Source organism: Aplysia californica, unplaced genomic scaffold (genome assembly GCF_000002075.1).
Source record: "Aplysia californica isolate F4 #8 unplaced genomic scaffold, AplCal3.0 scaffold00021, whole genome shotgun sequence".
Taxonomy (NCBI): Eukaryota; Metazoa; Mollusca; class Gastropoda; order Aplysiida; family Aplysiidae; genus Aplysia; species Aplysia californica.
This window is the reverse complement of record NW_004797291.1, coordinates 1,085,395-1,110,966: the sequence shown is the minus strand read 5'-3', so window position 1 is coordinate 1,110,966 and position 25,572 is coordinate 1,085,395. Positions and strand designations below refer to the sequence as shown.

Sequence of the window (25,572 nt, the reverse complement as noted above, 5' to 3'; positions counted from 1 at the left end):
ATATATATATATATATTCGTTGAAGTGCATTAAATTTTCCAATCGAAATAACAGCAAGATTTTTCTGTGTTTCTCGGTGTGTAGACCTTTTAGGGACACAAGGTATAATAGCTGAAGAGAAATCTTTGTTTGTGTTCAAAATTAAACATATCGGGATTCGTAATAACCAATAATTTATGGGGTCAAGAAACAGAAAAATACCATCCCTGTAAGCCAATGATTTAACGTTTATAATTTTCACCGCTTATGATCTGGCCAGCAGGTTAAACATAGCCTATTATTCTAAAGCACAATCAAGCCAATACATATTTTAAACGGAAGAGAACGTGTAGTCTAATCAACTTCATTAAAAACTGTTTAGTCGTTATTAATTTATACAGTAGGCTGAGGGAAATTATGTGTAGGCCCTGCATGTAAGTCTATTTAGAAACATCGTGCAATAAAGAAAAGAGAGTAACGTAAAAGCATTTTTATTACTTAGATCTAGATCTGGTAAGGAAATAGCAGTTAAAGTCAGGTTGAAGCACTTTCAAACACTTTACACAAACAAATGCTATGAGTTGGCGAGCACGATAATTATTTTTGTTTTCCATTTCATTGTTGGAGCAATTGGAGTGGGGTGGTATCGATATTTAAAATATCCGTCAAATTATGCGAGCTCTTTTGCAGACGAGATCATTGTTGTCCATTCACCGTGGGAAACAGTAACAAACAATATGGCGGAATGTAGTTTCGGTATGGAATCTTGACACTTAAAATACTGGTCACTTAAGTTCCATCTTTGCTTTGACGTGCAAACAAATAGAATAAACAATGGATGACTTGAATGTTTGGGCGAAACCGCCCCGTCCTGTCTTGAGTGGACTTAATGGAAGGCCTAGAACGTCAAATGTCCGATACACTTGGACTGGTCCTATCGACCCTCAGGTAACGTGGAACACCAAGAAAATTATTAATACATGGAAAATAGGCATGCATTGATAATATTCCAACTGTTCTATAATATTTTACTTTACCTTTATTTGATACTCAGATATTTTTTAAAGATCTTTTCAATTTTTTCCCCTTTTTTTTCTCCCAAGGTTGTGATGCTCTGATTGACGAGATCTCGACAGAAATTTAAAAGGAAGAGGCTAGCCGTACTTATTTCTAATAAGATGGCTAGACTGACCCCCCCCCCCCCCCCCCCCCCCCAAAAAAAAATTAAGCCTACTGAACTGCAAATACATTTTTAGTTTGCAGTACCTAAAGTATTTGTATTTGAGAAGAAAGCATGTGCCTTAATGACAGTGCATGTATTTCGAACCTGAATAATTACTAATGAGACCTGTTTTCTAATGTTAATAGCGCTTAAGATAAGTACGGCTAGACTTCTTGAGATTTCTTGGCTTAAGTACGGCTAGACGGCTAGGCTAGCCGTACTTAGGACGGCTAGACAATCAGGCTAGCCGTACATTTTATTGATGGCTGAATTGTTAATTAAATTTTTAGTTTGCAATGCCTAAAGTATTTGTATTTCAGACAAAAACAAAAGGTGCCTTACTGACTTGCGTGTATTTTAAACGTGAATAATTACTAGATCTAGATCTAATGAGACCTGTGTACTCAACAGGTAAATTTGAGTCGATAGGGCCAAACCTAGATCTAAGTACGGCTAGACTGGCAGTTGAGCCGTACTTAAGTACGGCAAGCCACTTCGAATTTAAAATGAATTACTATTACTATACTATCTCTACTGCACACCATTGCCAATCTCAATCTGGGTATTTTCTATTTCTAACAATCTATCACTGACTGCAAGATATTATTGTTATCATTTCAGAACAAGCCTTGAATTTTAAATTGTTGATTCTATTTGAATACTAATTTTTACTGGATGAGTCTTTACGCACGCAACTGCGTGCACAGAAATTCAAATTTTACTAATCATACGCAACTGCGTGCAAGGTATCATAGTTTGCTATATGCACGCAATTGCGTACGAAGTATCAGATCATAGTTTGCTATACGCATGCAATTATAATATGTGTACAGTCAAACCATGTGTAAAACGGTCACCCATTGTCAAGGAGAAAAGCAGCTGTATAACACTGGTGGCCATCTTAGGCAGGACTGATAAAGAAAGCAAAATTTAATTGTTCTCTTCTGAGGTCCAAACCGGGGCTGATCTCAGATTTAATTAAGACTGCCGTAAGGCTAATTCAAAAGGGTTATTGTTTTCTTTTGAAAAGGGGTGGTGGTGTATAAAAGTTTTTTTGTGTTGTTTTGATGGGGTTATTATTTTTTTTTTAGTAAGCTTTCTTAATTTCTTGTTGCTGTTTTTGTGCATGGGTACAATAAACGGAATATTATGTAAGTAAGACAATGAATACCAAGTGCCATGGTAAAACAAACACATCGGTCGCCACCACTCGGAGAATGAGCGATGCTTCTGTTGCAAGTTCACATCAACATCTGTGATGTCAAGGGACATGACTCTTATCTTTACTGTGGGGACTAGATAATTAGGGGAGTGGCATGCCCTTGGATGACGTCAAGAGTCCGGCGCGAAATAGGCAGACATCGTCGGAGAGACTCACTGAGGTATTCAGTCGAACTCAGGACCACGACGAGGCAACACTTATCTTGGACGGGGGCCCCCTGACAGACCCGACTCATCGGACCGCCAGGTAACTTTACATGCCCAGAACCATTGAAGCCGACAGTCACTCCAGACTACCCTTGGCAAAGGGTGGGTATGTATCTTTTTGTGTGGAAAGGTCACGCACATCTACTAATAGTAGACTATATATTACTCGAGGTGCATTGAGATAGCTCATCTAAGAGAGCCTACTGCTTCAAATGTCGTAGAACATTGCAAGTCAATTTTTGAAAGATATGGAGTTCCTGAAATCGTCGTCTCGGACAATGGATTCCAGTTCATTGCACACGAGTTTCAAAAGTTCTCACAGTACTATGGTTTAACGCACCTGAGAAGCAGCCCTCTACATCCTCAGAGTAATGGAGAAGCTGAAAGAGCCGTCAAAACTATCAAAATGTTACTGAGTAAGTCTGATGATCCTTACTTGGCTCTCATGAACTACCGCTCCACTCCTTTACAGCAAGGACAGAGCCCAGCAGAACTTCTAATGGGTAGGAAAATCAGGACAAGAGTGCCCATTTTCCCAGAGAAATTGGTCCCAAAGGGGGGAGAAAGGCAGGTGTTCAGGAAGATTGACGCAGCTTTCAGGCAGAGGCAGAAACAGGATTACGATCGAAGACATTGCGCCAAGCCCATGTCAGACTTGTCAAAAGGACAGCCAGTTTGGGTTAAAACCCCAAGGGATGCCAAGGCTACGGTTGTAGAAAGATCGAGAGACAGATCATACCTCTTGAAAACGGACAACGGCTTGAACGTTCGTAATCGTCACCAGATCCGGCTGAGGATGGAAGGCGACGACAGTAACCATCTCGTGATCCCCAGAGAGTCTTCTATGTTGCCTCACCATCAGCCAGAATTACCAGCAGAGTCACTAGAGTCAGACACAACCCTTCATGATACTTCCACTACGTCTGACTACATAACGAAGTCGGGACGCCATGTCAGGCCTCCGCAGAGACTCGACTTGTAGACGAAGTTTCTGCTGTGTACAGTGTATTTAAGTTTTCAGAGTTATAGTTTCAGTTTCTGGTTGATGCGTTTAGAATTTTGAATGGTTTTTGAAATTGCTTGTGAGGGGAATGTGATGTCAAGGGACATGACTCTTATCTTTACTGTGGGGACAAGATAATTAGGGGAGTGGCACGCCCTTGGATGACGTCAAGAGTCCGGCGCGAAATAGGCAGACATCGTCTGAGAGACTCACTGAGGTATTCAGTCAAACTCAGGACCACGACGAGGCAACACTTATCTTGGACGGGGGCCCCCTGACAGACCCGACTCATCGGACCGCCAGGTAACTTTACAAACGTCCATTGTTACTTTGTTACAGATTAGGTAAACAAAACAGTGACCACTCACCTCACTCATGATTTCTGCATGAGTTGTGGGCGGGACTTTTAATAGGTATGATGGATTGCACTTCCCTCACCAGCTGTTGGAAATTTATAGTTAGGCCTACCCATTGGTCAACTTGGGTAAACATTCCCTGGATGGACTAACAATAAAGACAGGTGAATTGTTTATGATGGCCCGTCCACATCATGAGGGGGCTGATTCAAAATTTATAATAAAGTATCGGGCAATGCGAGACCACGCCTGGCCGCCTGAGGTAAGTAAATTGGACAGTGGGTTGATAAAAAAGGTAAACCCCCCCCCCCCCAACCTTTTTTCCTCTTTTTCGCATTCGTTCTTTTCTGTGTGTGTTAACTTGTATTATCTTTAAACAATCTCAGCAATTCTCATTTCATAATTTAGCCTGTGCCAGTACCATTCTGTATCTCCTCTTTTCCTACACTCACTCACACACACACACACACTCACACACACACACACACACACACACACATACACACACACCCCAAGCAGTCGGTGATGAAACCAACCTCCCAGCGTCTAGTGACGTAACCCATCACGGGCTAAGTGGCAAAATGGGCCCGCCACGGAGGGGACAAAAGCCCAAAAAGGAAGTGCAATATCTTGGTAGTAGAGAATCTTTTGCACTATGGCACGGCTAAAGTATGATAATTGCGTGCATATAGCAAAAAAAGTGTTGGTGCAAGCAATTGCGCATGTATAGACACTCCCATCCTTAGCAAACACTTCTTCTCTGGTTTTGAACTGACTTTGTATTGGAAACTCCTTACATCATCAGCAATAAGGACATGTTCCTAAAGGACATGAATTGTCAATGATTTTAAAATGTTTTATGTAGAGTTATATTTAATTCTTATATATATTTCCATTCATTTAAATCATAATGTTACAAAAATTTCTAATTGAAAAATAAATCAAACCATTTTGTTTCACAGCTGTATGGAGATGGTTTGAAACAACTCACTCGAAACACAGACAGAAACCTGTCAAGATTGGAGAAGGAGAAAAAGGAAATACTGCCAAGTAAACAGCGACATCTTGGTGGACCAGCACAGCCACCATTTGGTAAATTTCTTATATTGTGCATTTGTTTGTTAATAAATTCCTAAATCTTGCTTACTCACATGTCAAGAAAGGACAAATATGGAGTTACTCATTCCTCTTACTAAACATTTTCGTGACGTGGCAGATACATCATAAAGCAACGAAGGGATTAAATCCTAATAATTCATATCGTCGGCAGAGAATTCTAACCGTCTAACTCCAAATTTTCTCGAATTGCTTTTTTCCTTAAAATAGATTGACATAACGAATGGCTACGTCCTATTAAAATCTAGAACAATTTTGACAAACAAAAGTCTTGTTTTAAAGAGAAATTCTAACCGTATATTCCGACTGACTTCCGTGACTGAAGAATTCTAACCGTTTAACTAGTTTAGGTAGTCCGCCATTGTGGATCACGGCGATAACGTTACGCTCTGAAGGAGGCGTTTGATTATAAATAAAATTATTTTTTCCTTAAAATAGATCGACATGACGAATGGCTACGTCCTATTAAAATCTAGAACAATTTTGACAAACAAAAGTCTTGTTTGAAAGAGAAATTCTAACCGTATATTCCGACTGACTTCCGTGACTGAAGAATTCTAACCGTTTAACTAGTTTAGGTAGTCCGCCATTGTGGATCACGGCGATAACGTTACGCTCTGAAGGAGGCGTTTGATTATAAATAAAATTATTTTTTCCTTAAAATAGATCGACATGACGAATGGCTACGTCCTATTAAAATCTAGAACAATTTTGACAAACAAAAGTCTTGTTTGAAAGAGAAATTCTAACCGTATATTCCGACTGACTTCCGTGACTGAAGAATTCTAACCGTTTAACTAGTTTAGGTAGTCCGCCATTGTGGATCACGGCGATAACGTTACGCTCTGAAGGAGGCGTTTGATTATAAATAAAATTATTTTTTCCTTAAAATAGATCGACATGACGAATGGCTACGTCCTATTAAAATCTAGAATAATTTTGACAAACAAAAGTCTTGTTTGAAAGAGAAATTCTAACCGTATATTCCGACTGGCTTCGGTCACTGAAGAATTCTAACCGTCTAATTCGTTTAGGTAGCTCGCCATTGTGGATCACGGCGATTAAGTTTTGCTCTGATGGAGGCGTTTGATTTTAAATAAATGTAAAATCAGAAAAGGTTGCTTTTGTTAAAGGGTTGGTTGACTGTGTCGAGCCTGTGGAGATAAGGAGAGAGAAAGCAGAAGATCGTGGTCCATGAAGTACCATCTGCGAGTGAATGGGGCCAGAGTCAAAGAATGCACACTTTTCTTCTTAAGTCCTGTACTTTGTTACTAGTGTGTTCACATTGTTCTCACATGTGGGTTGGGTGTAGCAGAGGGTGAGGTTCCAGTTCAGAGAAAAGGGGTTAGGGAGGAGACTACAGCATCAAAGGTACTTAAACAGTTTCTTCGTGATCTGCCCAAGTTGCCGTCTCACTATTGCCAAAGGACTCCAGTAAGTTATACTTGGAACCTGTTTTCCAGAGCTTACAGGCAGTGTTCCGCCGTTTGTATAAAGAAAAGTATGAGTGTGTGTGTGTGGGGGGGGGGGGGATATGTGTATGTAAGGTCTCAAATGAATGCGAAGGTGCTCTAACTGCAAATAAATTTGCTCCTTGTGTGGCTGATTTTTTGTGATCTGATTTGACTCCAGATCATTATATTCAGATGGATGTGGTTGTATCAGAACTGCAAAGTCGCAATGAGTTCTGCACTGTTACATTTCAGCTCTGTCAATGGTAAAACTGTAACATAAAAATTCCTGGAGAAGGGCTATACACAGATGGAGTTGGACAGTGCTCACAGCACATCTACTACCCAGCTGATCATGTCAGGCTAATGGAAAAAAGTAGGAAAGTGAAGCCATATGTAGTCAAGTATTTGACTCATTGTATCTTTTCTGATTTCATCAAACTAACCAACCAGAGTTTACACACCAGATGGTCAAATTAAATACAAACTGAGATTTGATGATGATGGTCACATCTGCCTTTGAAGCGTGGCGGGTCCACAGACATTCTCCATAAAGACATGAAGGGACTGCCTCTGTACCAGGGTAGAAAGTTTAATTCGTCCATAGAGAACTTTAATAACACATGCAAGAAATGAAGTCTGTTGTGCCATCTGATTACCACAAGTTCTATGACAATCTAGAATTGAGTACGTCACCAGGGCGCAAGTCAAAACCCACGGTTAAGTCTAATTTGATATGCAGTGTATTGTGTTTTGGTTTATGTAGTTTATTTTTAGCCAACCAGAGCTTTAGCTTCATTGGGTAGAGCATTTTAAAGCCTCATAATGGTGCTTGGACAAGAGGATAATTCATTCCTGTTGACACTGGATGCTGCTATGGCATACCTCACCTTGATGACTTTCTATGTAAAATGTGTTATTTAATTAGGCCATACATTAGTTGGGGATGCATTATATGAGGTTTAGTTGAGCTTTAAAAAAAGCATATTACTTCTAGAGTCTTCCAACCAAGTTAAACCATGTTTTTAGAGTTAGAAGCATTTCAGTTTCTTCCACTGGAGAACTGATGGGTCGCTTTTCAATCTTGCTCGACTTCGAGCCAAGACCAAAATCAACAAACCAAACAAGAATACAAGACTTTTTCTTTGCCGGTGATGCTGCTGTTGTCGCTCATAATGAATCAACCCTACGAATAATCCTGTGTTTAAGAAGATTGAGATGGCTGTGCCATGTCAAGAGAATGGAAGACAACCGGATTCCAAAGCAATTTCTCTATGGACAACTTGCCCAGGGAAAGGGACCAAGGGGAAGGTCAAAACTGAGGTACAAAGACATCTGCAAAAACAGATTATCTAAGCTTGGAGTAGATGTCAGCATCTGTGAAGAAATAACCGAGGACAGGAAAACATGGAGGAAAATGATAAATAAAAGAACTATTATGCTAGTGACTAGAGAGCAAGCACTGGAACAGAATCTGTACTTCAAACAGGAAAAATTAGCCATAAAAGAAGCTCCATGAAAACAATTCATATACGGAAATTCTTCTCTGCCCCCCCCCCTCCCTCTCTCTCTCTCTCTCTCTCTCTCTCTCTCTCTCTCTCTCTCTCTCTCTCTCTCTCTCTCTCTCTCTCTCTCTCTCTCTCTCTCTCTCTCTGTCTCTCCCTCTCTTTCAGACCCCTACCCCCCTTCTCTCTCTCAGTCCCCCCCCCTTCTCTCTCTCTCAATCTCTCTCTCTCTCTCTCTCTCTCTCTCTCTCTCTCTCTCTCTCTCTCTCTCTCTCTCTCTCTCTCTGTCTCTCCCTCTCTTTCAGACCCCTACCCCCCTTCTCTCTCTCTCTCAGTCCCCCCCCCCTTCTCTCTCTCTCAATCTCTCTCTCTCTCTCTCTCTCTCTCTCTCTCTCTCTCTCTCTCTCTCTCTCTCTCTCTCTCTCTCTCTCACTCTCTCTCTCTCTTGTAGCTAGACAAGAAACCAATCCTTCTCACAATTTCCTTGAGAATGGAGGATCAAATAGATCTAGTAGCTTTATAGTAAAAACTTAACGACACACTCAATCTGTCGACAAGCCCATTGCCTAATTAGAATTTTGTGGAAATAAAATGCAACGTTCAGTTTTAGATATAATAAAACAGTATTATTGTTAGATTCTAGATCTACAGTACTATGTAGTACTAATTAGAACTTTTATCGTAGGCTTCCTGTTGGATTGACTGCAGGTGTAGTCATTTCGAGTTGTTCGGTAACACTAACGTGTCACGATGACTGAGTTAGACGTAACGAAGCGCGTGGCGTCCCCGCCGGGTTGGAGAATTCTGAACGAACAATTCGTTCGTCGACACTTGGACGGTTAGAAATCCAAAACTGAGCGGTCTATCCGTATAACTCTGGTTTAGCAATTAAAATAATAAAATTTCGGCACTTTTGTTTTAAATACTTAAAAGTAGAGTCATGTATTCCAGTCTAGCGCATTTAAAGATAGTAAATCCCCATAGGAGCCTTTGAATTCAGTTTTTTGTCTCTCCTGCAAAATTTACTAAATCGGAGTTGGACGGTTAGAATTTTCCGCGGGCGATATGTAATTAAGGTAACAATAAATTTATTTTCCTTTAGGATTAAATCATTATAATTATTTTTACATTTCTTCCCTCTTTCAGTGGCGTCATCCTGGCATGACTCTACAGTCATGTTTGCACCTTGGGGGACTCTGAGTACAACATCGAGGAAGTCGTCTTTAGCTGATGATGCCTCCACTGTTTCCTCTATCTCAGGTCGGCATACTTTGGAACTCTACTGGATTTTGTCAATTATCAGGATATAGAAGTGGGCTACTGTGAAAATAAAAAGGCACTACAATGATACTACTAGACATAACCGGTTAACCGTACCCTTTGACAGAAAGCAATTGTTATCGTTCTTTGGGTTTTAGTCTCAATTGCCCAATCATGATGAATGAAAGAATTTATGTCAATATGTAACTATAACTTGGACATTCTTTCATTGGCAACTGATTTCTTGAAACAAGATAACCAGAACACAGCTGTTTTATGTTCAAGAGGACAGTTTTGGTTTCTGTTTCATCATTCCCCTAATACTTCTTTTTCTTAATTGTAATGCAGTTGGTGGTTTACTTGCATCAGTTGTAATTTACAGGAAGTCAACTCATTAATTGACACATATCTCCTGAGGAGATACGAATAAAACAAATATTGAGAGAAGCAGAAGGAACTCACCTCATCAAAGCACTCTACAACCTAACTCAACCACAAAACCTTGTAAGTTTCCCTGTCGAAGAACTTTACAGCTTTTGTTTGCAAATTTATTTTTTTGTGACTCAGAAGAGAAGACAGAGCAATATAGCTGTCTTTAACATTGGATAGATATAAATGATTTTTCAGGAAAAACCTAGAAATGGTTTTGAAATCTGATTTGTGAGAATATCATAATACCGGTGTGGCTGCTTTCAAAGATATAATCCCCCCCCCTTCTCCCCCCCCCCCCCCAACCTACCCCTCTTTTTTTTCCAATGTTTTTTTAGCCTCATAACTAGGATGACTGACTTTAAGTCTTTTAAAACAATTTTTTTGTCCTCTCTGAAATAAGTGAGATTTTGGCTTTCTCTCACAGGTGCAACAAACTTTTGCTACTTGTGTTCCACCTTAGAAGAGCATCAAATGCATCTGATGAGAACTGTAAGTAATTCAAATATGTTGGCTTGTTTAGCATGCCATATAGCATAGAATATTGTGTTCATAAATGTGCTTTTTTACATTTCTATTTCGTGGCTGTGGATTGTATGTGTTCTTTGTTATGCTTGTTGTCATTGTAGTATTGTTCTAAACTAAGTAATTAATTTTTTGTTGTTGCAAAATTGATTTTCCATTCAGGTTAGGTGAGCAGTAAAATTAAATTTTATGTTTCACTATCTAAAGCATATATCAAAGAGCATCAAAAAGAGTGAAAAGAAACATCTGTTTAGTTCAGTCATCATGACCATTTTCATGAATTGTTGAAATTTAGCCGTTTTCTTGACAAGTTTGTGGTGTGAACTCAAGCCTTTGGCTTTTGTAGGCAGTTGATTAGCTCAAAAGTATTGTCTACTCTTTCTGTTCCTTTTAAGCTTTACTTTTGTTCAAATCTTAACTAGATGAAATCAAAGATAGTACATAACAAGATGGTTTTCTCCTCTCTTTGAGCCACTTAAAAAAGTTTCCTCAAAACCTGTTGGCGCCGTCTTTGAAAAAGAGTCCGCTTTCTGAACAGAGTTACCCTACTTGTGTGAAAAACAATAAAAGTGAAGCTAACAAGTTGTGCTATTCCTATTCTTCTTCTGAAAAAATGAAAGAGAGTTTCAAAACAAAGACTGTAGTGCCATCTGAAGCAATCCGCGGACTTCCGCGGACACTTTTTTGGCTAAGTGAACTATTTTGTTATGTACAGTCTTTGATGAAATGTGGCCATACCCCTATGTAACTGTAAGATAATGGAATCTTATACCTGAGCCAGTGCAAAGCAGTTGGATGTTACTGGAGGTTCATTGTCCTTTCTTTTCCTCAGAGAATACCAAAGAAAGTTGTGGTGAAGAAGCCACGCATAGTCTATCGTGCCCCAGTACCCAAAGTCAAGCCCAAAATTGAAGAACCAAAAGAAATTTTGGACTGGAGGTACAAGGTGGTCGTTTGGACTGGTGACGTTCCTGGGGCAACAACAGACGCAAATGTAAGTGATGAGTTCCAAATTCTCCTTTCCTATGTATCTTGCTTCTCTATTCTGAGAAGTTCAATAAATGATTTGCCATGACTGTCAGAATCAGTATTGCTAACAATAACAGGGCACAAACTCATGAATTTGTACACTGTAGACCTAAATATTTACAGAAATTGTTACCACCTGTTATTCTACATTCAGGTGTTAACGTCAATTTAATATCATGGATAGGCAATTTTCTTACCAACCGAACCCAGTATGTAAAAATAAAACATTCTTCATCGACATACATCACAACAAATACAGGGGCCCCTCAAGGATGTGTTTTGTCACCAGTTTTATTCACACTATACACGAATGATTGCCAAATAAACAACAATAACATCAAGTTGATAAAATTTGCAGATGATTCAACTATAATTGGGCTAATTCAGGCTGACCATAACGAAACCGCTTACCGGAATTTTGTACTTAATTTTTCTGAATGGTGTGAAAATCATAAGCTGCTTTTAAATGTGAAAAAAACAAAAGAACTTGTCGTTGATTTTAGAATAAAGAAACTGCCCCTGCAGCCACTCAAAATGAAATGTGAAAACATCGAGCAAGTGTCAGACTATAAGTATTTGGGTGTTACAATAGACAACAAACTCAACTGGCGTGTCCACACTTCTCTCCTGCATAAAAAAGTGAACAAAAGACTATTTTTTCTTAGAAAGCTAAAGTATTTTAAAGTTGATAAAACATTGATGTCCATGTTCTACCATTCAACCATAGAAAGTAATATCGATTTTTGTATAACAGCATGGGCCGGGAACACAAGACAACAAGATAAAGAAAAATTAAATCGACTAATACGGAAAGCATGTAAAATTTCAACATCTTCATTTCCCTACTTGGATGAATTGTACATAACAGCTTGCACTAAGAAAATTAATTCCATCTTTTTAGACAACAAACATCCCTTGTTCCCTCAAATAAAAACATCAGTCAGAAGTAAAAGACCCATGCTTCTGATCTGTAACAAAGAAAGATACAGAAGGTCATTTTTACCATCATCTATCAAAATGCTTCCATCTTAACCATCTATCTTGTTTAGTGTACTTACGACCTTAGAGCATGCATCAAAATAACATTGAGTGTGTATCTAGCTTACGATTATTATTGTTAATGCTGCTGCTCATTTATATTATGTATGTGATTGTAAGCCTACTTGTGTGTGCATGTGCGTGCACGTGTGTACGTGTGTGTGTGTGTGTGTGTGTGTGTGTGTGTGTGTGTGTGTGCGTGCGCGTGCGCGTGTGTGTGCGTGTGTGTGTGTGTGTACTCGTGGTGGAACACCAAACCAATGTGCCAGGATCTGGACAATAAAGATGTATCTTATCTTATCTTATCTTATCTTATATGGAGCAATGAGAAGTCACTTCTTCCTTACTAAAGGCGTCAATATTACAAAATTGTTGCCAAAATATATCAAAATCACAAAAAACGTAATTTCTTTATACCTAATCAAAAATTTATTTTTGTTCTGTCAGCATATTGCTGCAACAAGAATTAATCCTCTTCACCCTTTTTTTTTAAGGGAAAACCTTTTTCTGATTATTATCAATCACTTTGTCATAAGCAAATATGTAAGGGACAGAAAGAAAAAGGAAAGAAAAGACATCACATATTCTATGGGCAACTAAAATAAAATCAGTTTACAATATTCTTTTCTCAATCATAGAATGACAAGTGGCTTCACCTGTCCTCTTATTCACTAGCATACACTCTCAGCTTGCATACATTCATATACTCAATGATTATGTGACAGCATATTATGTGCATGCTCACACATACACACACACACACACACACACACACACACACACACACACACACACACACACACACACACACACACACACACTCACTCACACATACACACTCACACGCACACACACACACACATACACACACACAGTTACACACACACACACACACACACACACACACACACACACACGTGCACATGCACACACACTTACACATACATTATACACACCCACAGACAGAAAATTAGATGCTTATTTGGTATGGAGTATGTTTAAAATTTGAACTCTATAGACTCGGCTTTAATATTTTTTGCCCCAGACAATGCTTAACTATTATCTCATATCAAATGTAATAAAAATCTAGTTGAATTGGGCCTTTCTTATTGTTTCAGGTGTATATATCTTTGAAAGGAGATCTGAACTTCCTGTATAAGGCAAGACTTTGTCGCGGTAACCACACTCAAAAGTTTTGTTTCTGTCGTGGCTCGAGAGAGACTTTCTTCATCAAGTCCCCACGTCTAGGAAATTTGGAAATTCTTTCAATTGAGGTTTGTCAAAAGTTACAGATTGGATTGCATAGGGCTGGGTCAATTAAAGGCGGCTTCAGTGCACACTACAAATGGACACCTCCCATCTAGTGTAAATTTGATCAGAATAGAAATTTTTGACGAGCACATGGTGTTACTGAACACAAAACTTACTGCTGCCAACAAAGTAATTTCTTTCCATAAAGGCTTTAAGTCCTGACTGCTTCATATTGCAGTTGCTTGAGAGGTTTTTGAATACTACATGACATAAGAAATGTCGATAGCTTTCCGGATCCATCAGTGTCAGCTTATTCAAATCTGCACTGTCCATTACCCAATTCTGCACGCACACTTGACACCTCCAGTCATTGACCTTGACAAACAAATGCATTTGTTTATTAAGGTCACAATCGAGTTTGGTCGAATTGTGCTATTATGGTAGCTTTTATCCCTCTGTGGAGGAAAATCTGGCTGGTCCCCACTTAATCTGAATTAATTCATTTGGCAGTGTGCACTGGATAGAAATGTTTCACTTTGCTGCTGCTTTGATTGTCGCATGTTGTGTTATTTTAAATAAGATCTAATTATTAAGTTCATTTGAAAGTTAGCTCAAGTCATTTTTGTTCTTATATTATAAAGATGTATTCAATTTTTAGTCAGAACACCATGCATTGTCTATGTGTTGCTAATGTTGCTACCTGTATCTGCAAAGGACCCGAAGCTTGCTTTCTTTAATTAGAATGGAGAATTCATTAATGTCTGTTATTGTTTTGTATACAGAACTGTTGATGAGAAGATGACATGTTCATGCTGGTAATGATAATGAATTATAGAATGCTAACATGATGAATAATACTTTCCCTTGGAAGTCTGAACTTGTTACTGCAAAAATTTAGGCTTCATCTAGCGTTGATTTTAAAACTGTACATTTTAACATACTTTTGGTTTGCTTGAAAATAGTCAGAGCTGATATGAAGATCAGCTCCTGTTTGTTTATTATTTGAGGTTGTCTCTAATTGATTCAGCATCGTACCTGACGTATCTATGTATTCAAATTAAATGTCAATAGGACCAATTTTCTTTTGTTTTCAACTCAAAAGTTATCTGTATTTCAATGTTGAAAGTGATTTTTTCCACCACTCTATTTGTGAAGCGTTGTGATAAAATCAGGCGCTTGTCAACATACTGAAATCGAAGATATCAGCAATTTTCCTTCACTTTGACAATTTGTTTTTAATTTTTGTTTTATGTCCATTTAAAAACATATTTCTGTGCGGATTTTACTAAAAAAAACATCGATTAAAGGCACAACAAATGCAAATTTCAGTTTTCAAAGACTTTCAAGCTTTGGAAATCACCAAACTTTGGCGACCATTTTTTCACTAATTTTACCTCTGAAACCAGGCGTAAATATCCCGACTTCTATTCATGATAGGCTTGCTTTTTTTCCTCAAAAAATGATCAAATAAACAAGCTTTAAGATGATATCAATAACTCCAGATCCCCAAAAATTGATGAACGCCTGATTCCACTGCATTGTGACACATTTTTTTTTTTCTGTGCAGCATGATGGGCTAGAGAAGCGTCACAGCTGGTACTGTGAGAAGGTGGAGATTACTTGTATGAAGACTCACCGACAGTGGGTGTTCACCTGCAAGAATTGGCTCTCACTGCATCATGGAGACTATAGCATCAGGAGAGATTTGCTTGCCAACCAAGTGGAGAGAACGTCAAATGGTATAAATGAGATTGACAGGATTCATGTGACAGATATTGAGATTTACTTATCCCTCTTCACAATGTTAATTAATTTTAGTTCTCCTTTACTATAAGTCAAATAGTAAAAATCTGTTTGAAGAAAGAGATGATGTAGGCTACCATAAACAGAGCAATCACTTCACAACAGCCATTTTAGAATTTGCAGCTCATTTCATAGTGTGCCATTTTTGTCTGTTATAATGTAGCCCTTAGATGGAAAACACGAGCTTTGTGATAGACAAAACAATGGATGAAGTTATCTCTTTATTTCTCTTTCTATTGTTATAACTTTTACGTAGCTGTCTCTTATAATAAGCTAACAGATGTCGATGAAAGCTTGTGACATGCAATATGCTTGATGGAATTTTCCATAGCATGTGAAGTGCATGTGTGGTTAGCAGTCAAGGATTAAAGTATTGTGGCTCTTCGTTATGATTTGATTATATACACAAAACAGATGATTAAAACTTACAATGGAGCTTAATAAAAGAAAACATTGAAATATGCATATATGCTTTTTGCAGTAAAATATTGTTGTTATCCATCCAGTTACAATACTATACTACTTTATACATTAGGGCTTGAGGGTACTGCAATACAGAGTAAAACCATGATTGTATTTTGCATGTTCAAGCTCTCATTTTTTACTAAAATAATTTTGTTTATAGACTTTTATGCTGAGGACATCATAATCACTTCTTTTTGTTGGCAGAATATGAGCTGACTGTAGTCACAGGAACTAAGCGTATGGCTGGCACAGATGCCAACGTTTTCGTCACTTTTCATGGTACAGACGGGTTCTCTCCAAAGATCAAACTGACAGCAGATGGTCAGAGACAAGTTAAGAACTTGTTTGAAAAAGGAAGCCAAGACAAATTCCATTTAGCCTTCAAAGATATTGGAGAAATAAGGACTGTGAGGTAAAGACTTGTGAAGTTTAAGTTTTAATATCTCTCGATATTTGCACTAACTTAATCCTCTTCAACCTTGTCAGGCACAAATCAATTTGTTGGCTATGAGTTGTTAAAGGATCACTTAATTTTTCCTCCAAGGTAGTTTTGGTTTTTGATTATGCTGATGCATGCATGTAAGGGAAAAAAAAGAATTTATTTCTCAAATTATACCTCTATCAAGAAGTGTGCCTGCAGGAAAATGTGAGTTGACTGTATTGCTGGGGATCTTTGTTCCTCTTATTTTTTTCTCTCATTTATTTTTTGTTTGGGCTTACTTTTGTTTGCAGAGTTGAGCATGACGGCAAGGGCCTTGCAGCAGGGTGGTTTTTGGACAGGGTGAGTCTCTCACCTTTTCTGTATGTTCCTTCAATACATTGTGGGCTTATAACACACTGTGCTGAGGTTGAATAATAATATGCTTTGAGAAAACTGCTTTTGATATGTTCATAATAATATCTGCATTAACATTCTTCTCCAGTAGACTAGTCAAATGGATAGATCCTGTAAGCAATCAACTTTAAAAGCCTGCCATTTGAGATTTGAACCATGCTCTTCATTCTCATAGCCTGGCTTGACATCAGCTATGGTAATGCAATAGCATTTCCACTTTTTATTTGCTCTGAGAAATGGATCTCTTTGGAGTTACACAAGTTTAGCACTCTCTGTATAAAATAGGACTAAAAAGTGTTGACATAGACTGAAAACATTATTGATCATTTACTGCATTGTTTCAGATGATACTACAAAACATCAAACAACCCAGCATCATCTACTACTTCCTGCTCAACGGGTGGCTGGCCAAAGACGTCGGGGACGGACACCTGTGGAGGGAGATCAGGGCAAAGAAAAAGCTTGCTAAAGAAATTACCACAGGTTGGTCATTCTTTGTGTCTCAATGATCAGAATAATCCTTGGATTGTTTGAAAACATAGTTAAAAGTAAAGAATAGCCCCCCCCCCCCTCTTCAAATTTGTTGACATGCAGCCCAACTTCTGGGTTCCTAGTGGGGATCACAATGGGTCACAGCTACGTCTTATGAGCTGTAACCGTCCTGATGCATAAATACATATTAGAATGGGTTAAACTTTAATTTTATTAGAAACATCTTTTTATCATGTTAATAAGATATTTTTAAAGCGCTTTTCCTCTTTTTCTTTTTTGCTATCCAATCAGCACATTAATTCCTTTTTCTCAGTTGCTGTGAAATGAATACTAACATTATGTTCAAAGAAGCATTATCTTAGTTTAGGATTTTGCTAAAAATGCTTCTCCCTTCTCCTTATAACGCCATTCCCACTACCAATAACTGAACTCAATGAACAGACCAGTATAGCTGCTAAATTGGCAGCATTTATTAAATTCATATAATTTGAGCTGCTAGCTGTACTTGGACGAACAGAGTATTTTCTTTTCTCGACATTCAACCTCTTCTGTTCAAAAGTTCGTATACCTTGCCTGTTTTAGTTTATTTTTATGATTTTTCTTAGGTCTTACTCAAGGATCCTCATCCGAAAAGATTTTTTAGAGCCGACTTGGGTGCTGCTAAAAGATGAAATAGAAAAAGAATCACATTTGGTCCTGCAAATGTTCACCCATCCTGATGAGGGATTTCTCACAAAAATTAACATTGTCAAAGGCAGTGAAGTGTTCCCTTTGTCTTCATGCCACATATTGTGGGTTGCTTTGAACTTAAATCATTTTGGTCTAGTGCTGTGGATCCAAATGAAATTAGAAGTCAAAGCAATAATTATGCACAATATGTTGCACTTCATGTGTCATGAGTTCTGAGCAGCTGCCAAGAAACATGTAAGACAATAGAAAAATACAAGATTTACAGCTCACATCATGATGTGATTCAGTCATTTCTTCCCAAGTTTATCTATAGGGGGTCAACATACCTTGGATTTGTATAAGACTGCTTCCCGCTAGCTCTTATGAACTAGTTACCTTTTTTTAGCTTAATGCATATATGACTTATTTTTTGCACTCTTTATTTTTTAACATATTTTCAGCTTCTTACATGTAACCTCTTCTTTGCATTTATTTTTCTTACACACTTTTAGATTCAAATATACGACTCCATTCTCTCTACAATTATGTTTAATACGTTTTTACCGTTATACATCACTTTTTCTTTATTAAGATTATCTTTTAAAAGAAAAGCCGTATACATAATATGACATATTACATGTAGAATTAATATTTGAATACATGTTTTTTGCTGTGTACAATAACTTATTCTTTTAAAAATTATTTCTTTAACTGTCCACCACCTGAATTTGCAGCGAAGGGACGCAGAGTGGTGGTGATACAAGGTTCAAGACTTTTTTTTGTTTTATCAGATTTGAGTACTTTGTGCATGGTGTGTGCTCTTCTAATTGTGAGAAAAACTTTCAAGTAGAACAATAATTATCGATGGTGTTTTTCTGTAATATTCTTGTGAAGTTGATCACCACTCTTTGCTTTTTGACAGTATTGTTCTTGGTTAGAAAAATATATTTCTTGGTTAATAATAAGTTTGTGAAGCAAACAGGAAATGAACAAGTGAAAACTAAAGTAGAGCAAATTATTTTTCTGCATATTTTGTTTTTCGTAAAAACATTTAAGTGTGTCACTCTGAAACTACAGTAAAGTGATGCATAAAGGTACAGAAAGAAAGTTTGCATGTTTATTTCTTGATTAGACAGTCTATCAATGTTCACTTTTTTTTGGAAATCACATCCACGTATACATTATGGGTTGTTAACTGTATCTTTGAGAAAAGTAGAGTTTTTGTCATGAACACGACAAGAAAATAACAATTGTCTAGCAACCCCTGTCGCCTGCTCCTTCCATCACTGAATACACAGAGTCCCACTATATTTGATAGATCAGAAACAAGAGCTAGGAAGGTCACATCTAAAAAAATGAAAGTGAACGTGTGTGGGGCTATTTTTTTGTAAACTGCTCCAAGCTATGGTGGAGGGGGGGGGGGGGGTTCATGTTTCTATTGTCTGATTCTGCTTTTTGTTGAGATGTGTCCATTATTGTGCTGACTTGTTAATTAACTTCAACGCATCTGGAAAAGCTGGAGACTATCAGATATCAGTGTATAAATTTAGATTTCCGGGAAAAGGGCATTTGCAAGGCACAAACACATTCTGGTGGGGGGGGGGGGGGGGGAATGGCTGTCCCCATAACTGAAAAACTGGCAAAAATTATTGTTATGAATCCATATTTTTAGACTGGTTTGTTTAATTTTTTTTGTTAATTTGGAGCTACTCATCGTTTCATTTACTTTTTCCTCATTCTGATGGTCTCAAGACATTATAGTTCTGCCTTCATTAGTTATGATCATAATAGAAATACTGGTGTATGGCATAAAGTGGTATTCTATGTTTTATTCCTTTTTTTGTTTTCAAAAACATCAGATAAGAGTAGAAAACAGTTAAAAATGGAACTGCAATGATTGCTCGTATGTCAATTTTTATATTGTCTGTTAAGTTAACTAGGCATGCATCCTGTCGTGTACAGAATGAAAATTTGCCATTTTCATTTCTCTTTCGTTTTTTGTCTTAATCGTAATGAAGTGTTCACAGCTCTATCCCTACATGTTGTTGAGCAGTGCTTGCCAGCCTGGGCCAAATTGCCCACTACTAGTGAGCAATTTGATCATTTCAGTGGATGGTGGAGATGACCTGTGTAGTACTGAAAGTTTGGAAATACAGTGGGTGGTACAAAAATATTAGACTGTCAAAGGTGGCAAAAGTGGGTGCTGGCTATGAAAAGGTTAGCAAGCGCTGTTTTAGAGTTTAACCTGTTTGCATTCTTGTTGTACCCTCTCTTATCATCACTCTGACTTTTCAGTTGTCGTAAACTATTATATGTATTATAACTCAAGATTACATTCGTGCTGCATAATTCCTTTGCCTGCACAAAGCGTCTTTGAACTTCCATTGATCCAAGTCTTGTCGGATGCAGTTTTAAGTGCTCCAATGAAGTGGTTCATTGTAATGTCAAAGCAAAAGCGGCAAGTGTACACATCTGAAGGTTCCTTTTCGAGTCTGTTTTACTCATTATTGACAAAACACCTGAAGTACCTAGTGTTAAGAAAATGGGGTGAGAGGAACTTTTTTTCTCATGTTTAGCACCTCCATTCAAAGACAAAAATTTTTGGAAAAATGCAGAAAAGGGTCTTTAAAAAAAAAAAAACATGCATCTGAACTGAAATATTTTCCAAAAGAACTTCATTGTATTTGTATAATGTATGGTGAACTTTCTGCCTGTCCTCAAACCTGTCACAATTGTACATGTTGGCAAGTTTTGCATGCCCAGCCTTTCATTTGACAAATATATGTGCATGTATATGTGGATCTACCATATTATAAAATGCCTCTCTCTATTGGTTCCTCTAAATTTGGGCACGCAAAAGGAACTCGATTTTTTACTCTGTCTTCAAGTAAGAAAATATGAATGGGAGGGAGAAAAAAATGCTAAGTTTGCATTTGCATTTCATTTCGTTCTTTGCCCATTTAGCTTTCTAATGAACAATTTCCAAGACAAACATGAAGATAAAGAGTATGATTTGATTACAAAGAACTAGACCTTCATTTATATTATCAGGACGTCAGAAATTCTTCTCATGACCAGAAATATCAAGTCCCTTCATTACTTTTCTTTCACAATAACAGCAGTTTAGCAGTCTGCATGGAAATCATTTGTGGGAGCAACACTGTTCTAAGTCCATGTAGGCATACAGTTTAAAAAAGTAAAATTTAATTGTTGCTCTCTATGAGAGACAGATCTAGTTTGATCAAGTTTGTAACAGAAAGTGACTGAAGGAAAAATTACTAGTCAAACAGCATAATCAGAATAATATTTACCTGCACAAGCATTTTGATATTTTGTTTCCAACTCCGGTACCATTCGTTAATTTGCATGAACATTAATTTCCCAGGAAAACCTGTCAGTTATCAAGTAACAGTACGCACTGGGGATGTTCGCTACGCAGGGACGGACGCAAATGTCTACATCATCATCCACGGGAAGAAAGGCAAGACAAAGAAATTGTTCATGGACGACACTAGAGACAATTTTGAGAGGGGTCAAACAGAAGTCTTTGAGGTCAGTTACCAAGTTTTCATAGAAGAGCTTTTGGTCTTTTTCTTTTTTTTTTTCTTGATCTCATCACATGTGAAGACCAGTGTCTATTAAATACTGTGCCATCCTAATAAGCCCCTCTATTGGCCCATACAGCTTCTCCTGTTGTGTTGATCAGGTTGACTATCTTCATAAGATATTATCATACTCAAACAGTCAGATTATGGTTATTTGTTATAGATGGTTGAGCGTGATTCTTCATTTTACGACGTGTTATGTTTTTTTAAAGATTGAGTCTGTCTTCCTTATTTCATCCGACATTTCAATTGACTTTTGTTATATGTAGTTGGCAGTGGGTCTGTTGTGGCCTCATGCTACCATAATGACCAAAATCAGACTTGAACTAAATCCAAAACTGACTCAATGTGGCACTCCTTTTATAATACTTTACCTCCTTTTCATAAGAATTCAAAAACAGAAACCATTTTAGTATGCAGGTTTTTGACGGTTACCACTGATAGGCCCTCCTTCTTTTTTTCCCCCTCTTTTGTATCTGTCAGTGTGTCTTTCTTTTCTCCGAATGCATAAAGTTGATGTGCTTCTCTTTACTCAACTACTGTTGTACCCACTGGTCATAAGTCATGGCTCAACATCCTTTTTCTGTTTCTCTCAGGTGACTGCCCTGGACACAGGAGAGATCACGAGGATTCAGATTGGGCACGACAACTCAGGGCCTGGTGCTGGGTGGTTCTGTGAAGATGTGAGTTGGTAGATAAGTGGGGGGATGATATGAGGGGTGGGGAGGGGGAGTGGTGGGAGTAGGAGGGGTGGGAGAAGGAAGGGTAACTGGTTTGGGAAAGAGGAACAAAAGAAGAAATTTACATCTTATTGCATGATTCTGATAATAAAAATTTAGAGACCAAGATGCAGTAAAACATGAATTATATGTCCCTCACATGTAGGTGTTGCGTAGGCCTCGGGTAGATTTTATACTTGACAAAATAAATTTTACTTGATACAAAGTGTTAAGTATAATTAGATGTGAATTTTTATTGAAATATCTCTTGTTGATAGGCATTGACTGTGTCTCAGGTAGATTGTATCATTGATTTGTACATAAATAATTTAGTAATGTACTAAAAACAGGAAAGAAATACCACTTCTAAAGGTCATCTTGGCCATACTCACTTTGAGTTTAACAGAAGGTAACTTAAAGCATGCCAAAAGCCGACTTGGCATCACCATGAACTATGGTGCGGATGGCCAAAGTTTGAATTCTCAGCTTGATCTTTTTTAACTTGGGTTGTTTTGAGGGTTCCCATGGCTCTCCACCACTCCATGGCTCTCCTCCACTCCATGGCTCTCCTCCTCCACTCCATGGCTCTCCTCCACTCCATGGCTCTCCTCCACTCCACTCCATGGCTCTCCACCACTCCATGGCTCTCCTCCGCTCCATGGCTCTCTTCCTCCACTCCATGGCTCTCCTCCTCCACTCCATGGCTCTCCTCCACTCCATGGCTCTCCTCCACTCCATGGCTCTCTTCCTCCACTCCACTCCACGGCTCTCCTCCACTCTATGGCTCTTCTCCACTCCATGGCTCTCCTCCACTCCATGGCTCTCCTCCATTCCATGGCTCTCCTCCTCTCTATGGTCCTCCACTCCATGGCTCTCCTCCACTCCATGGCTCTCCTCCACTCCATGGCTCTCCTCCACCACTCCATGGCTCTCTTCCTCCACTCCACTCCACGGCTCTCCTCCACTCTATGGCTCTTCTCCACTCCATGGCTCTCCTCCACTCCATGGCTCTCCTCCATTCCATGGCTCTCCTCCTCTCTATGGTCCTCCACTCCATGGCTCTCCTCCACTCCATGGCTCTCCTCCACTCCATGGCTCTCCTCCACTCCATGGCTTCACCCTATTGGGACTGAACTTTATATTTGAAAGTACTGCCTGTAAAATGGCCTTACAGTGTTGACATCCCATACCATACATACATATAATTTTCCCGCATTGCCAGCACATTCAATTGTTCATAAAGCAGATATTCATCTACTCCTTTTCAGATCAAAATCAAAAAGTTTTTGAACAGAGAAAATGTTGTGGAGTTTTTGAAAAACCTCAAGAAGAAGAAAAAACCAAAGAAGAAGCACAAGAAACGCCTGTCAGACAAACTGAAGGAAAGAGCGCTAGCAGACATACCAGAAGACGTCACTGAGGATGAGGAGAGTGAGTCGGAGGATGATGACAAGGAGGGAAGTTACAGAAACGTCTTTGATCGAGAGGGAAAAGTTGTCAAGGTAAACACATGAATGGTCTTCTGTTACCAGGAATTACTGAGTTTAGGGAAACATGAAAGGAAAAAAAAAAGATCAACCTTTTTTCTGTCTATTTGGGGAGTGTAGGTTTTAAATTATGGCTTTTCATTGGTACATTTTTGCCTACAATAATTCATAGATTACAACTCATCATGCAACTGCCTCCTCACAGCTCCACTCTTTGAACTCTGGTAACTTAAGCCTACAAGGCTTGTGTATCTGAGCACCATTGGACACCGCAGCTTGCTTGCAAATCCAAAGGATGAGGCTTTAGTCTGTGCAAAAATGAAGAAAAGCAAGCTAGTCCTTTGTGAGCATTGTTGACAGAAACCACAAACACCTAGTTTTTACTAGCTTTAAGTAAGTTAGTCAAAGAGAAATGAGCTGTACAAATTAGACAACTAGCTGTTTCTCTATAGTCAGAAACCTGCCAGATTAAAAACTGGACTCAAGAAAGAGTGAAATCAAATTTAAAGCGTTTTTCCTGTTTGGGGGCGAAGTCGTTTTACTAACGTATTATATACAGCCAGGCATGGATAACTCGAATACAGTGGGTGGTTTGGCGCTCATATGACCTTATGCAGTTTCGAGCGCCGTAAAACTCTCTACTATAAAAAAAAAAACAGTGGGTGGTTGGCGGGTGCTCTGGTGTGGTTTGCTTCTTCTTTCCTTTTAAACATCTATCGTCATTATCTCCCCCTTCTTCTTTTTTATGTTTGTTACTCTCTCGTAACACCTCTAATCTTCTGGTGCTCATATGACCTTATGCAGTTGCGGGGGCCGTAAAACCTCTACTAAAACTTACTAACTTGAACATATCGGGATTGACAAATGTGTTCGACACATCCATAATTCAGGTCAATTGATAACAAAAAATTAAAGAAATAACAGTCAGGAAATGGCAAATTGTATGAGGTGTCCGTGATTTAGAATTTTCGATGTTTGTATTATCAGTGCCCAACTGTATGTCTCTGTCCCAGCACTTTCTCCAATAAATGTGCTCCAGATGTTTTTCATATCTTTGATCACTTGCTGGTGTGGTCCTTTGATGTTGTTTGGATAATAACTCAATATCAGTCAACATTGGCATGATATTCTCGTATTCAATTTCTGTGCAATTCATTTCAGGTCCCAGTCTATGAAGAGTACTTCTTTGTGTGCAAGAACTGGCTGGCCACTGATGAAGCTGATGGCCTGATTGAGCGAGAGCTGGAAGTGAAGAAGCAGTCAACATTTTTCCAAGACAGAGACTGGCAATCTACTTAACAAATTATAGTTTTTTAATGGGGGGTTTTTGTGATGCTTTTATTTTCAAATGTGCATTTCAACACTGTTCAGCACATGAATTACTTATTGTAAATGTCAATGACAGTATTCTTTGACCATGGCAAATGTATAAAACTTAAAACTCAAAGCTAGTCTGTGAATTCATTATGCCAAATAACTTGACATGCTCATCAAAATGTATGTATGGAAATGTTTCTGAAAACATTTGAAAGTTTGCTGTAGTCAAGAACTTGTAAGTGGGCATTGTTTCTATTTTTCTCCCTTTTAGAGAGTTCTTTATTTAAACTGTTTTTAAAAAAAACAACTGTCAAACACTGTATAAGACAGATAAATATTTATATTTGTGCCTTTTATCATGATCTCACTGTGATCCACTTTCTGAAGCTCCCACAGTGGGCGGTTAGAAGGTGCCGCTGGTGGAAGGTGCTACTTCTTTACCGTTGTTTCTATCTTTGGTCTTGCTCTGTCCTAGCACTAAAAATGCTTTGATGAAGTTGATGTTCTTCTCCTTACTCAAACTAAAAGACATTGCCTTCTATTCTACTATATTTGAAGAAGTACAACTATTCCCCATCCTCTATTCCC

General features: G+C 38.4%; 1 protein-coding gene across 2 annotated transcripts; it reads left to right on the top strand.

Annotated features, from left to right (window-relative positions):
• Nucleotides 1-139: 139 nt before the first annotated feature.
• Nucleotides 140-25,566, top strand: LOC101862626 (lipoxygenase homology domain-containing protein 1). 2 transcript variants are annotated; one of them, XM_005090732.3, is made up of 15 exons: nucleotides 140-927; nucleotides 4,951-5,080; nucleotides 9,207-9,320; nucleotides 10,177-10,241; nucleotides 11,107-11,268; nucleotides 13,460-13,615; nucleotides 15,160-15,331; nucleotides 16,065-16,272; nucleotides 16,593-16,641; nucleotides 17,040-17,178; nucleotides 18,591-18,620; nucleotides 21,242-21,408; nucleotides 22,058-22,144; nucleotides 23,449-23,682; nucleotides 24,829-25,566. In XM_005090732.3, exons 1-15 carry the CDS (start codon nucleotides 814-816, stop codon nucleotides 24,964-24,966), a joined length of 1,965 nt encoding a protein of 654 aa, XP_005090789.1. In that variant the 5' UTR covers nucleotides 140-813; the 3' UTR covers nucleotides 24,967-25,566. The 2 variants fall into 2 exon arrangements, with proteins under 2 accessions (XP_005090789.1, XP_005090790.1); XM_005090733.3 differs by lacking the exon at nucleotides 18,591-18,620 and having other exon boundaries at nucleotides 141-927.
• The last annotated feature ends 6 nt before the right edge of the window (nucleotides 25,567-25,572 follow it).